This window comes from Brassica oleracea, chromosome C8 (genome assembly GCF_000695525.1).
Source record: "Brassica oleracea var. oleracea cultivar TO1000 chromosome C8, BOL, whole genome shotgun sequence".
In the NCBI taxonomy this organism is placed as follows: Eukaryota; Viridiplantae; Streptophyta; class Magnoliopsida; order Brassicales; family Brassicaceae; genus Brassica; species Brassica oleracea.
In genome coordinates this window covers 17387649-17405151 of record NC_027755.1, presented here as the reverse complement: position 1 = coordinate 17405151, position 17503 = coordinate 17387649, and the positions used below count along the sequence as shown (strand labels likewise).

General features: G+C 36.1%; 6 protein-coding genes across 6 annotated transcripts in view; 5 read left to right on the top strand and 1 right to left on the bottom strand.

The window, feature by feature from the left end:
• The first annotated feature begins 269 nt into the window (after window positions 1-269).
• On the top strand, window positions 270-1756 carry LOC106309602 (protein translation factor SUI1 homolog 1). The gene is made up of 5 exons (XM_013746661.1): window positions 270-397; window positions 883-963; window positions 1045-1250; window positions 1383-1436; window positions 1520-1756. Exons 2-5 carry the CDS (start codon window positions 927-929, stop codon window positions 1562-1564), a joined length of 342 nt encoding a protein of 113 aa, XP_013602115.1. The 5' UTR covers window positions 270-397; window positions 883-926; the 3' UTR covers window positions 1565-1756.
• A 153-nt stretch (window positions 1757-1909) lies between these two features.
• On the top strand, window positions 1910-4981 carry LOC106308804 (COBRA-like protein 11). The gene is made up of 5 exons (XM_013745922.1): window positions 1910-1936; window positions 2121-2811; window positions 2906-3051; window positions 3473-3805; window positions 4034-4981. The coding sequence occupies exons 1-5, from the start codon at window positions 1910-1912 to the stop codon at window positions 4979-4981; spliced, it is 2145 nt and encodes a 714-aa protein (XP_013601376.1).
• Window positions 4982-6015: 1034 nt separating this feature from the next.
• On the top strand, window positions 6016-7159 carry LOC106309856 (60S ribosomal protein L14-2). The gene is made up of 5 exons (XM_013746999.1): window positions 6016-6084; window positions 6223-6324; window positions 6546-6675; window positions 6752-6864; window positions 6955-7159. The coding sequence occupies exons 1-5, from the start codon at window positions 6082-6084 to the stop codon at window positions 7009-7011; spliced, it is 405 nt and encodes a 134-aa protein (XP_013602453.1). The 5' UTR covers window positions 6016-6081; the 3' UTR covers window positions 7012-7159.
• Window positions 7160-8164: 1005 nt separating this feature from the next.
• Window positions 8165-11971, bottom strand: LOC106307481 (protein disulfide-isomerase 5-4-like). Its single transcript, XM_013744451.1, has 15 exons — window positions 11837-11971; window positions 11506-11596; window positions 11246-11340; window positions 10953-11010; window positions 10685-10869; window positions 10508-10565; window positions 10100-10140; window positions 9953-10027; window positions 9638-9694; window positions 9469-9535; window positions 9204-9347; window positions 8887-9108; window positions 8639-8791; window positions 8487-8564; window positions 8165-8395 (listed from the first exon to the last, which is right to left on the bottom strand). Exons 1-15 carry the CDS (start codon window positions 11875-11877, stop codon window positions 8318-8320), a joined length of 1443 nt encoding a protein of 480 aa, XP_013599905.1. The 5' UTR covers window positions 11878-11971; the 3' UTR covers window positions 8165-8317.
• Window positions 11972-14839: 2868 nt separating this feature from the next.
• LOC106308803 (putative clathrin assembly protein At5g65370) lies at window positions 14840-15940 on the top strand. The gene is given in 4 exon segments (XM_013745921.1): window positions 14840-14872; window positions 14874-14898; window positions 14901-15360; window positions 15502-15940. Coding segments are annotated over 4 exon segments (957 nt in total).
• Window positions 15941-16324: 384 nt separating this feature from the next.
• LOC106308802 overlaps window positions 16325-17503 on the top strand; it is a 3028-nt gene continuing 1849 nt past the window's right edge. Inside the window, exon 1 of the mRNA XM_013745920.1 lies at window positions 16325-17116. Within this exon, the coding sequence (XP_013601374.1) occupies window positions 16325-17116 (792 nt within the window). The remainder of the gene's footprint in view (window positions 17117-17503) is intronic.

The window sequence follows — 17503 nt, the reverse complement described above, 5'->3', positions numbered from 1 at the left end:
GATCCGATAATTAGTAAAAACCAAACGGTACTTATAAGCACAACATTGAAAATCTGAAAATTCGAATCATCCGGACCGAAACCGAACGGACCACCAAACGTCGATGCCTACTGAGTACACAGGGTTCGAACTGGTGTAAAGAAGCACAAAGCTACAAAGTGGATACGCATAAAGCCCAAGCCCACTAAGAAGACAAGAATAAAGCCCAAACACAACAAGAGATCACAGAATACAATTCGAGACCAAAATATATCACATCTTCCTCTCGTGACTTTATCTCCCACCAGAAACAGAAGTTGCAGCCTTTATCCGAATCTAGGGTTTCCTCTATCTCTCTCTCTCTCTCTCTCTCTTCTTTGATTATCAGATCCTCGAAACCCTAATTCTCGAATCAGGTACAATCGTCCTCCTTTTAATCAGTGTTTGTTATCGTTCTTCAGCAGATCGTCATTTTCCCCTTGTTCGTTCTTTGATTTCTGTAATTTTCGAGCTGTACTCTGCTTTCGCCGCCCGATCCATAAGACTGGACGCGAGATTTTGTATATGATCTATCGGATTCGCTGTTGAATTGAGGAAAACCGGATCTTGATTTGATCTCTTTGGAAATTTGGTGGATTTGTGTTTTTTTTTTCTTTACATGTTTTTTGTAATTCAAGTGGATCTGCCTAACTAGGTTCTTGGGGTATGATCCGTACCCAGATGATCTAGAGTTGTTTTTTTAGTTCTGGTTAATCAATAATCTCTAATTGAAGGTGACGTGTACTAGAATTGTTGTCTGTTTATTGTTTGTTATCGTGTTATGTTTATCTTATGATCTTATAATGTTTTTTACCCTTTTGCGTGTGTAAATTCTTATGTGACTGTTGGTAATCTTATTCAGGTCTCAGCTTCTCTGTCCTATTTGCCCATCAGATCAACAAAGTTTCATGTCTGAACTTGATTCCCAGGTCCCTACTGCCTTCGGTAAGTTCCAATTATAGATTCGATCAATAATCATGCTGGGGTTGGTATGAGTTGATGAGTTTCTTTTGGATTCTTTTGCAGACCCGTTTGCTGATGCGAATGCTGAGGACTCAGGTGCGGGAACAAAGGAGTACGTCCACATCCGTGTGCAGCAGCGTAATGGTAGGAAAAGCTTGACAACTGTCCAGGGGCTGAAGAAAGAGTACAGCTACACCAAGATACTTAAGGATCTCAAGAAAGAGTTTTGTTGCAACGGAACTGTCGTTCAAGACTCTGAACTTGGACAGGTGCGTGTTTTTTGTTACCATATCACCATTCGAATAATGCAGTAAGCAGTTGAAGATAACCCACAAAGCTTTGCTCTTAGTGTCCTTTACATATGTGCTTTCTTTTAATTGTGCAACTGTGCATATGTGTAGGTTATTCAGCTTCAAGGCGACCAGAGGAAGAACGTCTCCACGTTCCTTGTCCAGGCAATAATCACACCCTTTCAATAAATAAAGCTAAACTAAAAGATTGTTGGATCTTATTTCCCTTCCTTTTGTTCATGGAACAGGCTGGGCTTGTGAAGAAGGACAACATCAAGATCCATGGTTTCTGAGCTGCTTGTGTTGCATTGTTCCTAGTCTGTTTTCTTTACTGTTATCCTCCCGTTCCAAAAACCATAAGTACCTGTTTGATGATCTCTTGTTACTGGTTTATTCCGAATCATTGTCGTATGTTCTATTGCGTTACACTTTTCTTCTTGTGTAATATGAGATTGCTAAGAAAGCTTAGTTGACTTCATCTCTTCTCTGAATATCTTTCCATACGGTTCTCATACCTTTAATTACTACTATTGTTCTTGTTTTGGCATTTTCAACCAATTCCAACGAGGCTAATTCAGTAAAACATTTGAACTAGCCAGTGTTGGCTAGTTAATTTACCAGAGGCTTTGAATACTGCGATGGACACAGAGGGTTTAGGAAGTCAAGTAAATGACGATAATAACCTCGGCGGTTGTCTTCTCTCTATCGAAAGGTCTTGGTACAAAATTTATTTCAGGTCAGGTGTACCCAAATTTGACATTAGTGTGATATTAATTTACGTTATTTTTTCTCCTTTAAATTATTTTTGTATATTATCTCTGTTTCTCCGGGAAAACAGGGAAGAACTAGAGGAAGAGAAGCCGTTATGCTCTCGGCCTCTCTAATTCACTTAAGCTTTTTGATCATCTCTCCTCTTCTTCTCCATTTCCTCTTTCTTGCGTCCTAAGAAACTTAGGAAACACGGTAGAGATGAAGATACGTTACGTTCATTTAAACCTTCTTCTCCTTCTATTACCTATAACCAACCTTCTTCTGTTTCCGACACCATCTCTTGCTCAAGACTACGGCGAAGATGCTGAGAAGAAAGACACTCCTCCACCAGGTCTCGCCCGTTGCAACGGAGTTTACATGTCTTACAGCTCCGGCGGCCGCGAAAAGCTATATCCTCGGACCAAAAACGTAACGGCACAAGCCTGGTCGTTCAAGGCAACGGCCATGATCGTCAACACGGGCACTGAAGAGGTCAAAGGTTGGGAGATGTTTGTAGGGTACCGCCATAGAGAGATCATTGTCTCCGCGACAGGAGCTGTCTCATCGGATGGTGACTTTCCTTACGATGCAAGTAATGGGACAACTTTCATTGGTTCTCCTAATACAGATCTAAAGACCTCGATCGAAACAGCTGGAGATTACACTCAGATCTCAACTAATATCGAGATCACCGGAACGCTTTTTGGTGGTAGAGGCACGGCTACGCCACTGCCGAGAACGATCAAGCTCGTAAATGATGGATGGGAATGCCCTGCTGCTAATTCTAAAGGTGTGTAAACCCTAGCTCCTCTTAGTTTCTTGCTACTGAAGAAACAATCGGTTATGATTGGTTTTTTATTCTTCCGGTCTTGTTTCCTGGTCAGGTGGTACAATGCAAGTTTGTTGCAAGAGGAACCCAAAGTTTAAAGCAAAAGAAAAGAAGAAAACCAAGTTCATGCGTAGGCGACACGGCGACCTGAATATAATCTATGATGTTCTTCAAGCTTACACAAGCAACTACATGGCGCAGGCGAGTCACCAATCTATCAATCTTATCGATATAACTAGGCCTGCGGGTTTGGTTTGTTCAGGTTATTCGGTTCGGCTAGTTTGGTTCGGCCTAAATCTTGCATAATTAACTTGAAATATAATTCGGTTCGGTATTCAGTTAATTCGATTTTTGAAAATCCTACCAACTTAGCTAAAGTTTTAAATTTTAGTTGAATCTTGTTAAAATTTTGGATAAGTTTGATTTAAAATTTGGGTAGTTGGTTTATTTTAGTTCGAATTTTGGTTTGTTTCAGATTTTTGGTATGGTTTGGGTATAATTTTTTTCGGAAAAAAATTGAAAGCCAAAGTAATCAATTACCAAACCGAAAACCCGAATATTTTTTTTAAAACCTTGAGAGATCCATATATACATAGATGACTGAAACTGACATGTGGGACAGGTGACTATAGACAACGATAGTCCCTTAGGACGGTTAGACCACTGGAACTTGACATGGGAGTGGATGCGAGGAGAGTTCATACACTCGTTGCGTGGAGCCTACTCAGCTGAGAAAAACCCTTCAGAATGCTTGCACAGCAAGGCAGGGCAGTTCTATGGGGATCTTGATTTCTCTCAGGTGGCTACTTGTCAGAAGAAACCGATCATCAAAGACTTACCGGCTGAGCGTAAAGAAGATAAACTCCTCGGCAAGTTACCTTTCTGCTGCAAGAATGGGACTCTCTTGCCAGCTCATATGGATTCCTCTAAGTCTAGAGCCATCTTCCAGCTACAGGTTTGTCCTAAACATACTATTTATAGTGTTTGTATAGATAGATGAATCATAAACATTTTTACGTTAGTTTAAATATATAATAATTTATATAATTTGGAGGTCTTACAACATATATATAATAGCTCTTTAAAATATAAGTACCAAAGCGAATGTTTCATCCGGCTGTCCTGAATCGGTTATGTTGGTATAGGCTTTGGTCTAAAACATGTTTTGATGTGTTTGGTCTAGGTATACAAGGTGCCACCAGATCAGAACAGAACAGCATTCTTTCCTCCTCAGCATTGGAAGATCGACGGTATAGTCAATCCTCAGTACAAGTGCGGAACACCTATAAGAGTCGACGCGACGGGGTTCCCTGACCCGAGCGGTCTCCAAGCAACCACCTACGCAATCGCTAGCTGGCAAGTCGTCTGCAACATAACCAAACCTAAACCAAAAGCTGCTCGTTGCTGCGTGTCTTACTCAGCCTTCTACAACGACTCAGCCATCCCTTGCAACACATGTGCTTGTGGCTGCGGAGATATCGACACAGACACTTGCAACGCCAATGCAAGACCTCTTCTCCTCCCTCCAGACTCGCTCTTGGTACCGTTTGAAAACAGGACGTTAAAGGCAAAAGTGTGGGCAAGGAGGAAACACATGGCTGTTCCTAAGAAGCTTCCTTGTCCTGACAACTGCGGAATCAGCTTAAACTGGCATGTTAACTCGGACTACGCTGATGGATGGTCGGCGAGGGTAACGTTGTTTAACTGGGGAGCTAATGCAGTGGAGGACTGGTTTGCTGCTGTGGATTTGGGTAAAGCTGGTTTAGGGTATGAGAATGTTTACTCGTTTAATGGGACGAGAGTTCCACCTAAGAACCAGATCATTTTCTTTCAAGGAGTTCGTGGTATGAACTACTTGATTGGTCTCACTAACGGGTCGAACCCGGCTAGAGACCCGCAGGTTCCAGGGAAAATGCAGTCGGTTATATCATTTAAAAAGCATTTGGGGAGTTTGAATATTCCAAGAGGTGATGGATTCCCTAAGAGAGTTTTCTTTAATGGAGAAGAATGTGAGCTTCCTAAGTATTTCCCGAAAAAGAGTCATGGGGAGAGGTTATCATGTATCAGATTCTTGCCATCGATTCTCCTCGTGATCACAACGTTTCTTGTGATTATTAATGATCGGTTTTAAGAAATGTTTAGGTTTGTATTAGTCAAGTATGTAAGTTGCTTTCTGTTTAGCCATGGTCAAGGAACTTGAAGAGAACGTTTATGTATCGTTTTCAAAGATTTGTTTCATCCAAGAAACTTGTATTCATTTATCAAAAGTAACTGATGCAAATATATTCTCACTAATATACTCTTGCTCTTTAAAATAATTGTGGCTTTGGTCTTGAAGATCATGAGAAAACAAGAAATGTATGGTGTTTGTGTATATGTTGAGAGTGTAGTAATTTAAGGTTTCAAGATTCTTCTAGATTACTTTCCACCGGAGAATCATGAGTGTCACCAATGCTATTTCTTAGTCTGTAGTAAAAGAGAAGACAACAGAAAATACTTTCAGGTAAGCTTTTCTACTATTTGTCTGACAGAGAGACAGACACAAGCCTAAATAGACGAAAGAAACTTAGATACAACATTACTTCCTATGAATTATAATGGTTCCAGAACATGATTTCTTAGCATCCAAATTTCTGTAACATCCTGATTTTTAGTATATTGTAGTTTATGCGGAAAAGCTTAAAATTTTGATTTAGTTATAAATATCACCAAAATACGGGTAATTATCCAAGAAGCTATAGAATTAAATTAAAAAAAATTAATAAATTATCGACAACTTGATCCGCAATACCGTGCGAATGATCTAACAAAAACTCACTAAGAAAAGAGAAAGATCACAAGATGATTAGATGATACATAAAGTCTTTTGAGTCTATTAAAAATAATGCACATGTTTTTATATTGAGAAGGTTACATTTCCAGTCACCAGAGATCAGGAAGATTTGTAACGAATGCAATAGAGATGGCAAGAGCAAAGCTAGTGACGAGTCAAACGTATGGTTCCAACCAAACACCAAAGATAGTCGACTCCGTGATATCTTACGTCACCATACTGGGCTTTCAATTTTATTGCGCTATTCATTAATGGGCCCGTTGGGGTTTTAATTAAGGCCCAAAATAGAAAACCCTAAAGTAGTTAACTATATAGTCTCTTCACTACATAAACCTAGACGCTTACGCTGTTGCTCGTCCCACTTCGCTTCCCACCTTTCCAACCTACCGGCGGCGAAAATGGTGAGACATACATTTCCGACATCTTCCTTCTTGATGCTTTCGCGTGATTATGGTTCACTTGTCTCCAATCAAGTGAAGCTTATGTCTTTAACATCGACCAAGGTTGTAAGATCTCATTGATTGTTTGTGTTTGCTCAGGTTTTCAAGAGGTACGTGGAGATAGGGAGAGTTGCCCTTGTAAACTACGGAAAAGACCATGGAAAGCTTGTCGTCATCGTCGATGTCGTCGACCAGAACAGAGTAAGCTTTTATCTTCTTTTTTTTTGTTGTGTATTCGAACTAGCTTCAAGCTTCCTCTGTCTGAATGAGTTTTGATCGATCTGTAGTTAAAGCTTATTTATTTTCGGTTACATACATTAAAGGCATTACCTTTTGAGTCTTGAGGCATTACCTTTTGAGTCTTGAGTTGGTGTTATAAATGTATTTACGGAACCTTTGTTTTTTTGGTCTTGTCGTTTTAGGCTTTGGTAGATGCCCCTGATATGGAGAGGATCCAAATGAATTTCAAGAGATTGTCTCTTACTGATATTGTTATTGAGATCAACCGAGTGCCGAAGAAGAAGGCTTTGATTGAGGCCATGGAGAAGGCTGGTGAGTGCTTCTTTACAATGTGTAATGTTGAAATTTTGTTAAAGTGCTGCTTTCTGATTCTAGAAAGTGTTTGCAGACGTGAAGAACAAGTGGGAGAAGAGCTCATGGGGTAGAAAGCTGATCGTTCAGAAGCGTAGGGCTAGCCTCAATGACTTCGATAGGTTCAAGATCATGTTGGCCAAAATCAAGGTCAGTGTGTTGAAGAGTTTGAGAGAATTCAATGATAAGTGTTAAAAACTCAAGTGTTAATGGCTTGTTGGTTGGTTGCTTTGTCTGCAGAAAGCTGGTGTTGTCAGGCAAGAACTTGCAAAGCTCAAGAAGGAGATCACTGCTTGAGTTATATTATCTGCGAATCTGTTATTGTATTTTGGGTTTTGGATTACTAGCGTTTTGCAACTTATCAAACTCTGTTAGTTTCAGTTTTGAAACCTCCTTCACAACTTTCATCTTTCGTTTAATGTTAAAAAACCATTTGCGACTTCTATGTTTTTGCGGCAACAGTGATCATCGATGGTTCTAATTAGGCTGGGCGTTCGGGTACCGCTTCTGAATCCTTTACTAAAATTTTATTAGTACGGATCGGGTTCAGATTATAATACTTCGGGTTCGGTTCAAAATTGTATTGCATCATAAAACTCATAAAGTAATCATATATCGTACGGATTTGGGTTATATCAGTTCGGTTCGGATATAACCAAAGTAAAAAACAAAATTATTGAAGTAAAGCATAAAGAAAAACATCTATTAAATAAAAATTAATCTATCACATATAAAATTGATAAAACATACATTATTTCTAAACAATATGTATTAGCTTATAGAGTGTAGATTTTTTATTTCAATGAGCAAATTATAAAATACTTATTTATAACTAATTGTGGACTTAAACCATTTGTTAGAATTTTAATATTTATTATTATATATAATATAACCACAAATATTGAATTTAATAATTGGTATACTTATATATATTTTAAAATATTTATATTGACTATTAATTTACCACAAATATTGAATTTAATAATTGGTATACTTATATATATTTTAAAATATTTATATTGACTATTAATTTTGGAATTTTCGGGTTATCCGTTCGGATTCGGTTAATAACACTTCGGGTTCGGATTTTTTTGTACCACCCTACAAAATCCGTTCGGGTATTTTTACGTTTCGGGTCGGATAACGGGTCGGGTTTTTTGGTTCGGGTTCGGCTCGGATTTCGGATTCCGGATTTTATGCCCAGGCCTAGTTCTAATATCGAAATGAAGATCATGACTTTATTCCCTTTATCGTTGCGTTATTCTAATAGACCGAGTGCCAAAGAAAAGGGCATCACTTTGGTTATTTGACATGGCCGGTGGACCGTTTGCAAGCGTAATGTTGGATTTTGCCAGTGTTTTTCAGTTTCAAAGTGATAACTTGTGACCCTTGGCAAGTTATCAAAACAATAACTTGTGACCCTTGGCAAGTTATCAAAACATCCGACGGCTTTAGAGATTTATACTACTTGGACATTTAATTAGGATAACATTTTCCCAGTATATTATTAACTTTATAGTTTCCTCTCATCTAGTTGTGTACAGATAACAAAAAAAATTAGTTTCGTTACATAGAAAACGTAATGAAACTCTTAGGCAAAGCTTCAAAAGTTTTTACCAAGTTCAATCTTTTTCATCAGTGTCATCGTCTGGTGGAGAATAGAATCCAAGATTCCGGCAACCTGGTGAAAAAGGAAATAAACACGTTTCATAGGGGAATATGCATTAATGAATTATAAACAAGAACAAGAGGCTTCTAAGTTCTCTACTAACCGTGAAGACACCACCGATAATGGCGCATACGTTGGTAATGAAGTGTGAGAAGGATTTGGAGTTTTCAGTAATGAGAACCTTCAACCAAAGAAAAAGGATCAGCAGTGTAAACTTAATGTTGAGCAGGCAGAGAAAAGAATGTTGAAGTCTACCTGCATCGGTGAGAGCTCGAAGTGAAACTTGGCAACTGGTAAATAGTAAGTATGAGTAACGCTGCTATGTGCTGTGTACTCATACTCCTCAATCATTGCATGTCCGTTGCTTTTCAATACCTCTGTCTTTACTATTTGAAGATAATGCTCGATCTGTCCTTATGGCAAACAACATCTTAGAGCATGCTACAAAGCACAAATATATCAATTTCAATAGTACATTTTTCCTGAAATATACAAAAACTTACGGTAACATTAGGGCCAAGATCATGTTGGTTTATGAAGGAGCGGTCGTCCAAACGGTTGTGACTTCCGCCGAGATACGGTGCCAAGCGCTTTAAATCAGAAAATGCTTCAGGCAAAATCCTCTTTCCAAATGAAAGATGGTTAACGACATGGGACATATTCATCTGAGAAGAATCAAATGAATGAGATTCCGAGCGAGCTGAAACCATTAGGTTGCCTGGAACCTGCAAAGATCATAGGAAAGTAACTATTCAAGTTTTTAAGCGACTTAAAGGCAAACAGACGAAGCAAGAGTAGTTTCTCTTCATCAAAAGCTTACCTTCTTTACACGCATGTATCCTTCAATTCGACATCCTCCTGTAGAAGGTGCCTTCTTTAATGTTTTCGATGCATTGTCTGATTTGTCCTCTAATGCTAGTTTGTGGGGCTCTACATGGATTGGTTCAACCAGACCTATCACCATCTATAGGAGAACGCAAAATATTCATATATAAGCTACAAATGTGGCACAAAACCCAACTCTTGCTTAACTTATCTAAGGGACACAGTATAGATGTTGAAAGGAAACCTAGAACAATAACTACCTTCACTAAGCTTTCTGTATCGCGATCTCCATAGTACGATTCATGATCGTGGTGTGCATTGTCATCCCTGTTAAGCAAGAGAATCAAACAGATAGAGTTCCTAGGAATTGAGAAAATTATGATTGTGTTTTATACGAAAACAAGTAAACTAGGAGTTACATCTTATTACCTAAGATCACTGCCTTTGCGGAAAATCCGAATGGATGGATACCCTTGTATGTGATTCCTGGAGTCATTTTCAGAGGAGAACTATGAGAATACATAATTAAAGCTGGCATATGATTGCAGAGAATGCATTATGCAAAATTTTAGTTTCAATTCCATCTTTTTGCATAAATTTCAATGAAGAATTCCGTGGAGATGAGTGTAATAGCTGCTCGTGCAAACTTAAAAAGCTATCTATGGTACTTCTTGCAGGGTAGGGAAAGTTATTTTCGTAGCTTAAGCCAAGATGAAAAAACTGGTCAAATATGATAGGATCTACCTCCGACAGAGATCAGCTTCCTGAGTGCAGTCAACTTTTGCCAAAATAACACGTCCGTCCATTTCTGGATCATATCTACCAAAAACAAGAAAGTTATTAGGAAAAATAGTATCATAGATTCTTTATCTACAGACTATAATGGCATACCTCTCTTTTATTTGGTTTGCTGCTTTCTCCCATGATGGTTTCTGAAAATGAAACCTAAAGTTAGTCTTCAAGTAAGTAAGATCAGCATAGTTACCACTTTACTGTGCATAAAGTACCACTAAAAACCAATCTACTTGTATAGGTCGATATTAAAAAATCAACTTGAACCATATATAAGTGTAGTCTTTCCATGAGTAACTTATTACGATTACAGACAAAGAGGATTTTCAGGAAAGATTTAGTAGGTACAGTATATTGTAGTCTAAGCTTGTAGGGATCACCTCTAGTAAAAACGCTAATATGATCGTTGCCAAGAAACAAGTAGCACAATGTGGTTCTGGATGAAAAATATGCTGTGACATCTAGAATATATAAGAGCCGAAGACAGAAGATAAAGGGTGAGTTTACCAGGAGATTACACCAATAGCACCAAGGAGCATAGAAATTAACAACCGAGATTGGATACCTGCAAAATATATGATCGATATGTTGTCAACAGAAGTAAGAAAAAAAGAGGTACTAGGAAAATACTCCCAGTATTCTTGCATCTATGTACGAATGTGCACTACGGACATAACTACTTACTGATGCAAAAATGTGTCAAAGTTGCGGGCACCAAGTGATACAGAACCTTCAACAAATTCTTCAGCAGATTTTTCTCCATGATTAACGTGCGATAAAACTTCTCCGGAGTGAAACTCAGAACCAGTGGGTGTCAAATTCGAATCAATAGAAAACTTCCGAATTGTCTTTGTTACATTTAGCCTGTTCTGAAAACAAAAGTTAGCAAAATCAGGAGAGGGAACAACGGAAAATTTTATTTTAATTGAACTTATGATGAAACAGAGCTTACAGTTCCTAAGACGTCACTGACATCCACAGATGCGAATTCACATGAAAGTGACGGGAAGCTGCCAAAAAAAAAAGAAGAAAGAAAGAGAATCCGTAACTAGTTAGCTATCCTCTTATTGGATCACACATATATGATGGCACGCATTCAACAAACAACGCGTTGCTTAAGATAAACTAACGTTTCAAAACAGAGTAGAGCAACGTCTATGCACTCTTTACCCTCTTACAAAAATTGAAACCATATGAACATCTGTGTTGGAAAGGCAAAAAAAACTCAGTAGAGTAATGCTGCACCTTATGTTAAAATCCATGCGCAAGAAGTCTCCATCAGAGCTCCTGTCAATAATGATGGACGTCGTTGTGCTGACAGTCAAATAACTACTCAATTCCTGTAAAATACGAAACTTAACGAAGTCAAAACGCCAGTCAATTTTTCCTAACCATGCACTGATCGAAACTTTACATGAGTGACATTAGTTTTTTTTATTTGACTTAAAACACTTGATGAATCGATTGAGAGTGTAAGCAAAAGCAGTGAGGTTGTAAACTTAAACCATTCCAAATAAGAGTAGCATAGAGAGAGCTGCTACAATTGACAATCCAGCTCCAGAAAGACTCGCCTCTGTCAAATCCCTCGGGATTTTCCTGCAGGCAACGGATACAAATCTCAGACTCAGATACAATTCACCCAGAATCTACACTTAGATCAACTTCGTTCAACAGTCAAATTTCACACATGACAACGCTATGCAAAACCTACACAGCTTCATGATCGCCTCTTCCACCACTAATCAGCATCCAAATCGTAGATTACAAATGGCCTAGATCGAGGAGATTTTCAAAGTTTTATATAACAGAGTGGTGGAGTAAATCTGCGAAACAAACCTGTAGAAATCAACGGATTTGATCTTGCGCGGGGAGATCATCTTCGTCGGATTACTGGGAAACAAACAAACAGCTGCTTCCTTCTAAAAGCTTCGGGACGACGACGAAGAACCTCCCTTGTGATTTATCCCTCCTCATCGTTTCAGATTTGTAACACCCCCGATCTGTATAATATTACATAAATAGTCCCTCTTTACTTTTGTTACTTTCGTATTAGGCCCAAATAATTTTTTTAATCTTAACATATTATCGTCTCAATTGTTGTTACAGTCGAATGTCAATTTCTTATGAGTTTCCGCGCTGTTGAAAATGGCTAGGATGGTGGAATCAGAGGCTAGTCCTCCTATTGCTTCGTTCCAAAACATCTGCAAGTTGTTGAGGAATTCTAGCTTGTTGGCTAAGGCTTCTCTTTTGCTTGTTGTTTCGAGTCTGTCTCAGGTTTGCGCCGAACACTTGATTAGTGTCCACAGGGCCGTCTTTGGCATAACACACAATGAAATATTCGCCTGAACCTTCAAATGTTACAAAATGAATATATATATATATATATTATTAGTATTTATTTTAAAATGTTTATAGCACGTTAAAATCTCTTCTTATGTGATATTTTAAGGGATATAACATTTTTTTAAAAAATTAATATATTTTTTTTTTTGTAAATTTTGAAATCTTAGTTTAAATTATTTACTAATTTTTGTTAGTTTAATGAAAAGTGAAAAGATAATATTTTAAATATATTTCTCTACTTTTTCATAATTTTATATTTATTCTTTTAATTTATGTATTCTGAAAATATTTTCACTAATTATTTATAGTTTTGTTTTATATTTTAACTTTTTAACCTTTTTTTTCTAAATTTCTATTTTTGACGATGTATTAGTGGTTGATTGTGGTTCATTCAATTTGTTTCTTATCATTTTCATTTTTTGAGTTAGGTGACTAAAAATGTAAAAAAAAAACCCAGAGATACACGTTTTTGTTACTATAACTTTAGTGAAACATGAAATATACCATATATGGATTTTCTCGTTTTTGTTCTGAATTTTCCTTTTATATTATGGATCTTTATGTATTTTAAAATTATGTTTTCACTAAATTAAATTTTTTGTTATATTTTGTTAATTTTTAATTGTTTAGACTTCTATAGTTTTTATTTTGATTATGTATTGAATATTGGTTGTGGTTTTCGCTCTTTTTTTGTTGGTTTTTCTAAAGTTCAGTTTAGTGATTCAAAAATAAACTGCTACTGTGAAACTCTTTTTTTTGTTAAGGGCTGTTTTTTTTGAAACATGAAAAATCTATATGGTAAAATTAATTTTGTCTCTTTTGTTTTTATTAATTTTTTCTATTTATTATCTTTGATATTTTTGAATTATATTATGTAGTTTTACTAAAGGGCTTATTTGCCAAACAACCAAAAAAAGAGGTAATTAGATATGTAGTGAGAAGTTAAAGAGAGATATGAAGAGAAATGAGGAGAGAGAGAGTGTTTTTGGTTAGATAGTGTATTTGTATTTTTTGTATGATTATAGGGGCAAATTTTCCTTTACTAAAGTATCAATTGTTGAAAAGCTTGATGACAATTGAAACATTGATTAGAAAAGATGGATTTTTTTATTTTTTTTAATAGATTTGATATAAATAAGAAGTAGATAAAATTTAGGGATAAGTTATCACTTTAAATAAAATAATGATAATGTGTCAAATTTATAGAGCATCTGCTGATGAGATGGAAACTTAAGGAGAGCAAAATTTACTTTATATATATATAAAGATATTAAGGGGACAAAAGAAAATAAAACAGTTCAAAAATATCATTTTAATAAAATATCAAGATATAGATATTCAATCTTAAAGTGCATATTAGATAATAATATAAGGAGGGGTTATTGGTAATTGAATTCTCACGAACTTTGAAAATTTTGAGATTCTATTGTTATTGGTTCTTGGATTTCAAAAATCTTAATAGAATCTATTGTTATTGGTTTAAGAATTTTCAAAATCCATTCAAATCCCTTGATATTGAAAAAGTTTAGTTATTATTGATTTTCTGATTCTAACTAAATCTAGTGTTATTGGAAGATGAATTTTATTCATTTTTACTCATAAGACTCATTTTTCAAAATATCATATGTATCAATGTGATTTTCAAAATGAATGTGATAAAAACAACTAGACAACAAAATAGTTCTACTTACCAAATATCTATTGCACTTTAAATTCAAATTATATGTCCAAAACTATAATCCATTACATTTTATATACTTTTACATTTTTGAATATATAATTATTATTATATTGTTTTATCGTTTTTGAATATATAATTATATTTATAAATATTAAAAATAATTTCAGAAAACATTTTAGAATTTTAAAAAGAAAACTTGACAAAAAAATTGAATATATTATTATAAATTATAAAAAGTTTAAAATTAAAAGAATATAATTCGAAATTACAAAAAGAAACTTTTTATTGTTTTTAATTTTATTAATTTTATTATTTATATATATCTAAAGCAAGAGGTAAAATAGTCTTTTGTCTTTTTAACGAAACTTCGTTTTGTCATTTTGCTATTTGAGTGTTCTTTCTGTGACAAAAACTTAAAAGAACCAATTTAAAGAATTGTCCAATTTTCAATTTGAAAGGAAAAAGATAAATAATCATGCTATATGATTTAGAAAAAATAAATTATATATTTACTTCACAAAAATAATGATAGAAAAGAGGTAGTACAAATTTATGAAAATTTATACCAATTTAAAAAAAGTTATGATCAAATATATAAATTTTCACAATCCACATAATTGTCTAAGAATCTAGTATGTGTAATTAAGATATGATTTTTTAGGTGTAAAATTAAAGATATGACTATCAAGATAAGAACGTGCTTTTTAAAAAGGAAAGAAGAAGATAAGAACGTGTTTGATCTTTACTATTTGACCTTACTCAATAACAAATTTGAGAATATATATATATTGACTGAAGCCTTCAAATATTAGAAAATGCAAACCCACATTTCTCAATATACAAACATTTCATAAAGATAAAATCGATATTAAAAAATAATTGAACACATGGGAAAGTTCACAACCTTGAGTGGCAAATTAAAAGACAGAGCCTCGCAAATGAAACTCAACGTGGTTCATTTGTGTAGTTCCGTGAATACCAAAAACATTGACGAAGCTATCTTGAAAGCCACGACTCATACCTCGAACAAACCACCTTCCGACAAATACGTCAAATTTCTCCAATCAACCATGGCTACATGTTACTGTCCTCAGACCATCAGTGGGATTGTGCAGAGGCTGTGTGTGACGACGGACGTGTGCGTGGCTTCTAAATGTCTCATTCTTATCCATAATATGATTAAATCCGAAAAGGGTTATGAAGGAGAAGATGGTCATCGTGGCACTAATAGTCATCGTAATTTGATTTATAACCAAGGAGAGAGTAATCTTAAGTTGGACGATCTTAATGTAGGTTCATCTTGTTTTACTATAGAGTTGGTTCCATGGGTTCAATGGTACGTAAGATCATATATGTGTGTTGGTTATACTTTTGGTTTGAAGGATGAGAAAGATTGATAGAGATATTTATTGATATTATTCTTTTATTTTCTATTATATTTTGATTATTAACAATTGTTGTTCATTTGAATATATAGGTACAAAAAATATCTTAATATTTACTTATGCATTGCGGAGGTTTTAGGCGTTACTCCAAACATAAAAGAAAAATTTGAAGAAAAGCGTTTGGAGACTCAACGAGTCTCGTCTTACACAACCGATTGCATTTTCAAACAAGTCGATTTCTTGGTGAATCTATTCGAACAGATAAATGCCAGGCCAGAAACCTCGATGGAGAGACCGAACATAATTGTTATTAGGATGATAGGACTAATGGAACAAGATTACGTATCAGTGATAAGATTGATCAAGATAAGGTTCGAAGAATTGGACAAGAGAACAGCTGATCCGGCCGAGATGATTCCTGTTTTGGTGAGGCTTGATAAGTGTAGGGAGTCTTTGAGCGAGTTTTGTTGGCGATGCGAACCTTTGGATAAGGAGTTTTGGGATTTGGTGTTGAAATTAAAAGCTAACTGACCTTAAAAGACGACAAACGATGGATATATTATCTATATTAGTCTAATGAGTCACTTGTATAAAGAGAGTCCTTGTATAGCAGTTGATAACAAAGTCTGTACATAGTATAAATACCAACACTTGTACATTGAAAGTTAATTAATGAGAATGAGTTTATTTTACTCATATGGTATCAGAGCATTTTGAGCTCGTTCTCTAACAAACTTCCGCACTCACTCATCGTCTTTCACTCACGTTCATCGCCGAATTCTCACTGGATCCTCGCCGGATTCTCACCGGTTTCTCATCGGAATCTTCCGATCATCGTCTCATTTCTCTTCGATTCGCTCTCCGTCGATTCCCTGTGCAATCTCGATTCAATCTCAAATCTCGAGATCGATTTCAATGGGGAAACGCAACTGCAAATCGAAGTATCGTCGTCCTTCACCAGATCTTCCGGAGTTTCTTTCACCCTCTTCTCCGTTACCTCGCGATGATCCTTCTGGCTCCAATCCAGCTCGCGTCGTCAACATAACTCAGGATCGAGCCGACTTCATTCGATCTGGTACTTCGGCTTCCCTGAGTCACTTTGAGGTATCTGATTCACCTGATAACATTCATTCTCCGTATCATCTCTTGAATTCCGATCATCCTGGATTAGTTCTCACTGCGGAACCTCTTGATGGTAGCAATCATGGTGTTTGGATTATATCTATGACCACTAGTCTTGAGTCTAAGAACAAGCTAGGCTTTGTTGATGGCTCTATAGTCAAACCTTCTGAGAATGATCCATATTTCAAGATCTGGTGCCGTTGCAACAGCATGATCAAGTCTTGGCTCTTGAATAACGTGACTAAACAGATCTACACAAGTATTCTATACTTCAAGAATGCTTCGGATATGTGGACGGATCTTCATACACGCTATCACAAATCCAATCTCCCATGGCTCTACAAGCTTCGTCATCAACTTCATTCCTTTAAGCAAGGAAGCATGGATCTCTCCTCATATCACACGAAGACACATTCATTGTGGGAGGAACTCTCCAGTCTTCAGGTTGCTAATCACACTGTTGAAGATCTCTTAGCCGAACGAGAAACAAATCGCATCATTGATTTTCTCATGGGACTCAATGACAACTATGAGAACATTAGAAGCAGGATTCTCATGAAGAAGGTTCTTCCAAGCTTCTCTGAGGTGTTTGATGTTAAGAGTTTTCAAGGCTCCTAAGACAAATGTTGTAGTATAAATGATTGTCGAACCAGTTCTGAGAGATATGAAAGCACCGAGAATGCAAGTAATCACTTAATCTAAGTGCAACCAATGGTTTTTAAAAGGGTTTTTAAACTATAACTAACTAAAAGGAATAACGAAATGATACTTTCTTAACTATGAGAAAAGAGAACTCACGGATATAGGGATTAGACCTCGGGTGATCAAGTTTCGAACTAAGGATGGCAAACGATCAATCAAACTATCAACCTTAAGCTTAGACGCAATCCTAAACAAACTCTATGTCTAGATGAATGTTCATTTACTAACACAATCCAAGCATCAAATGTCTTTGGTTGAATAATATGAAAG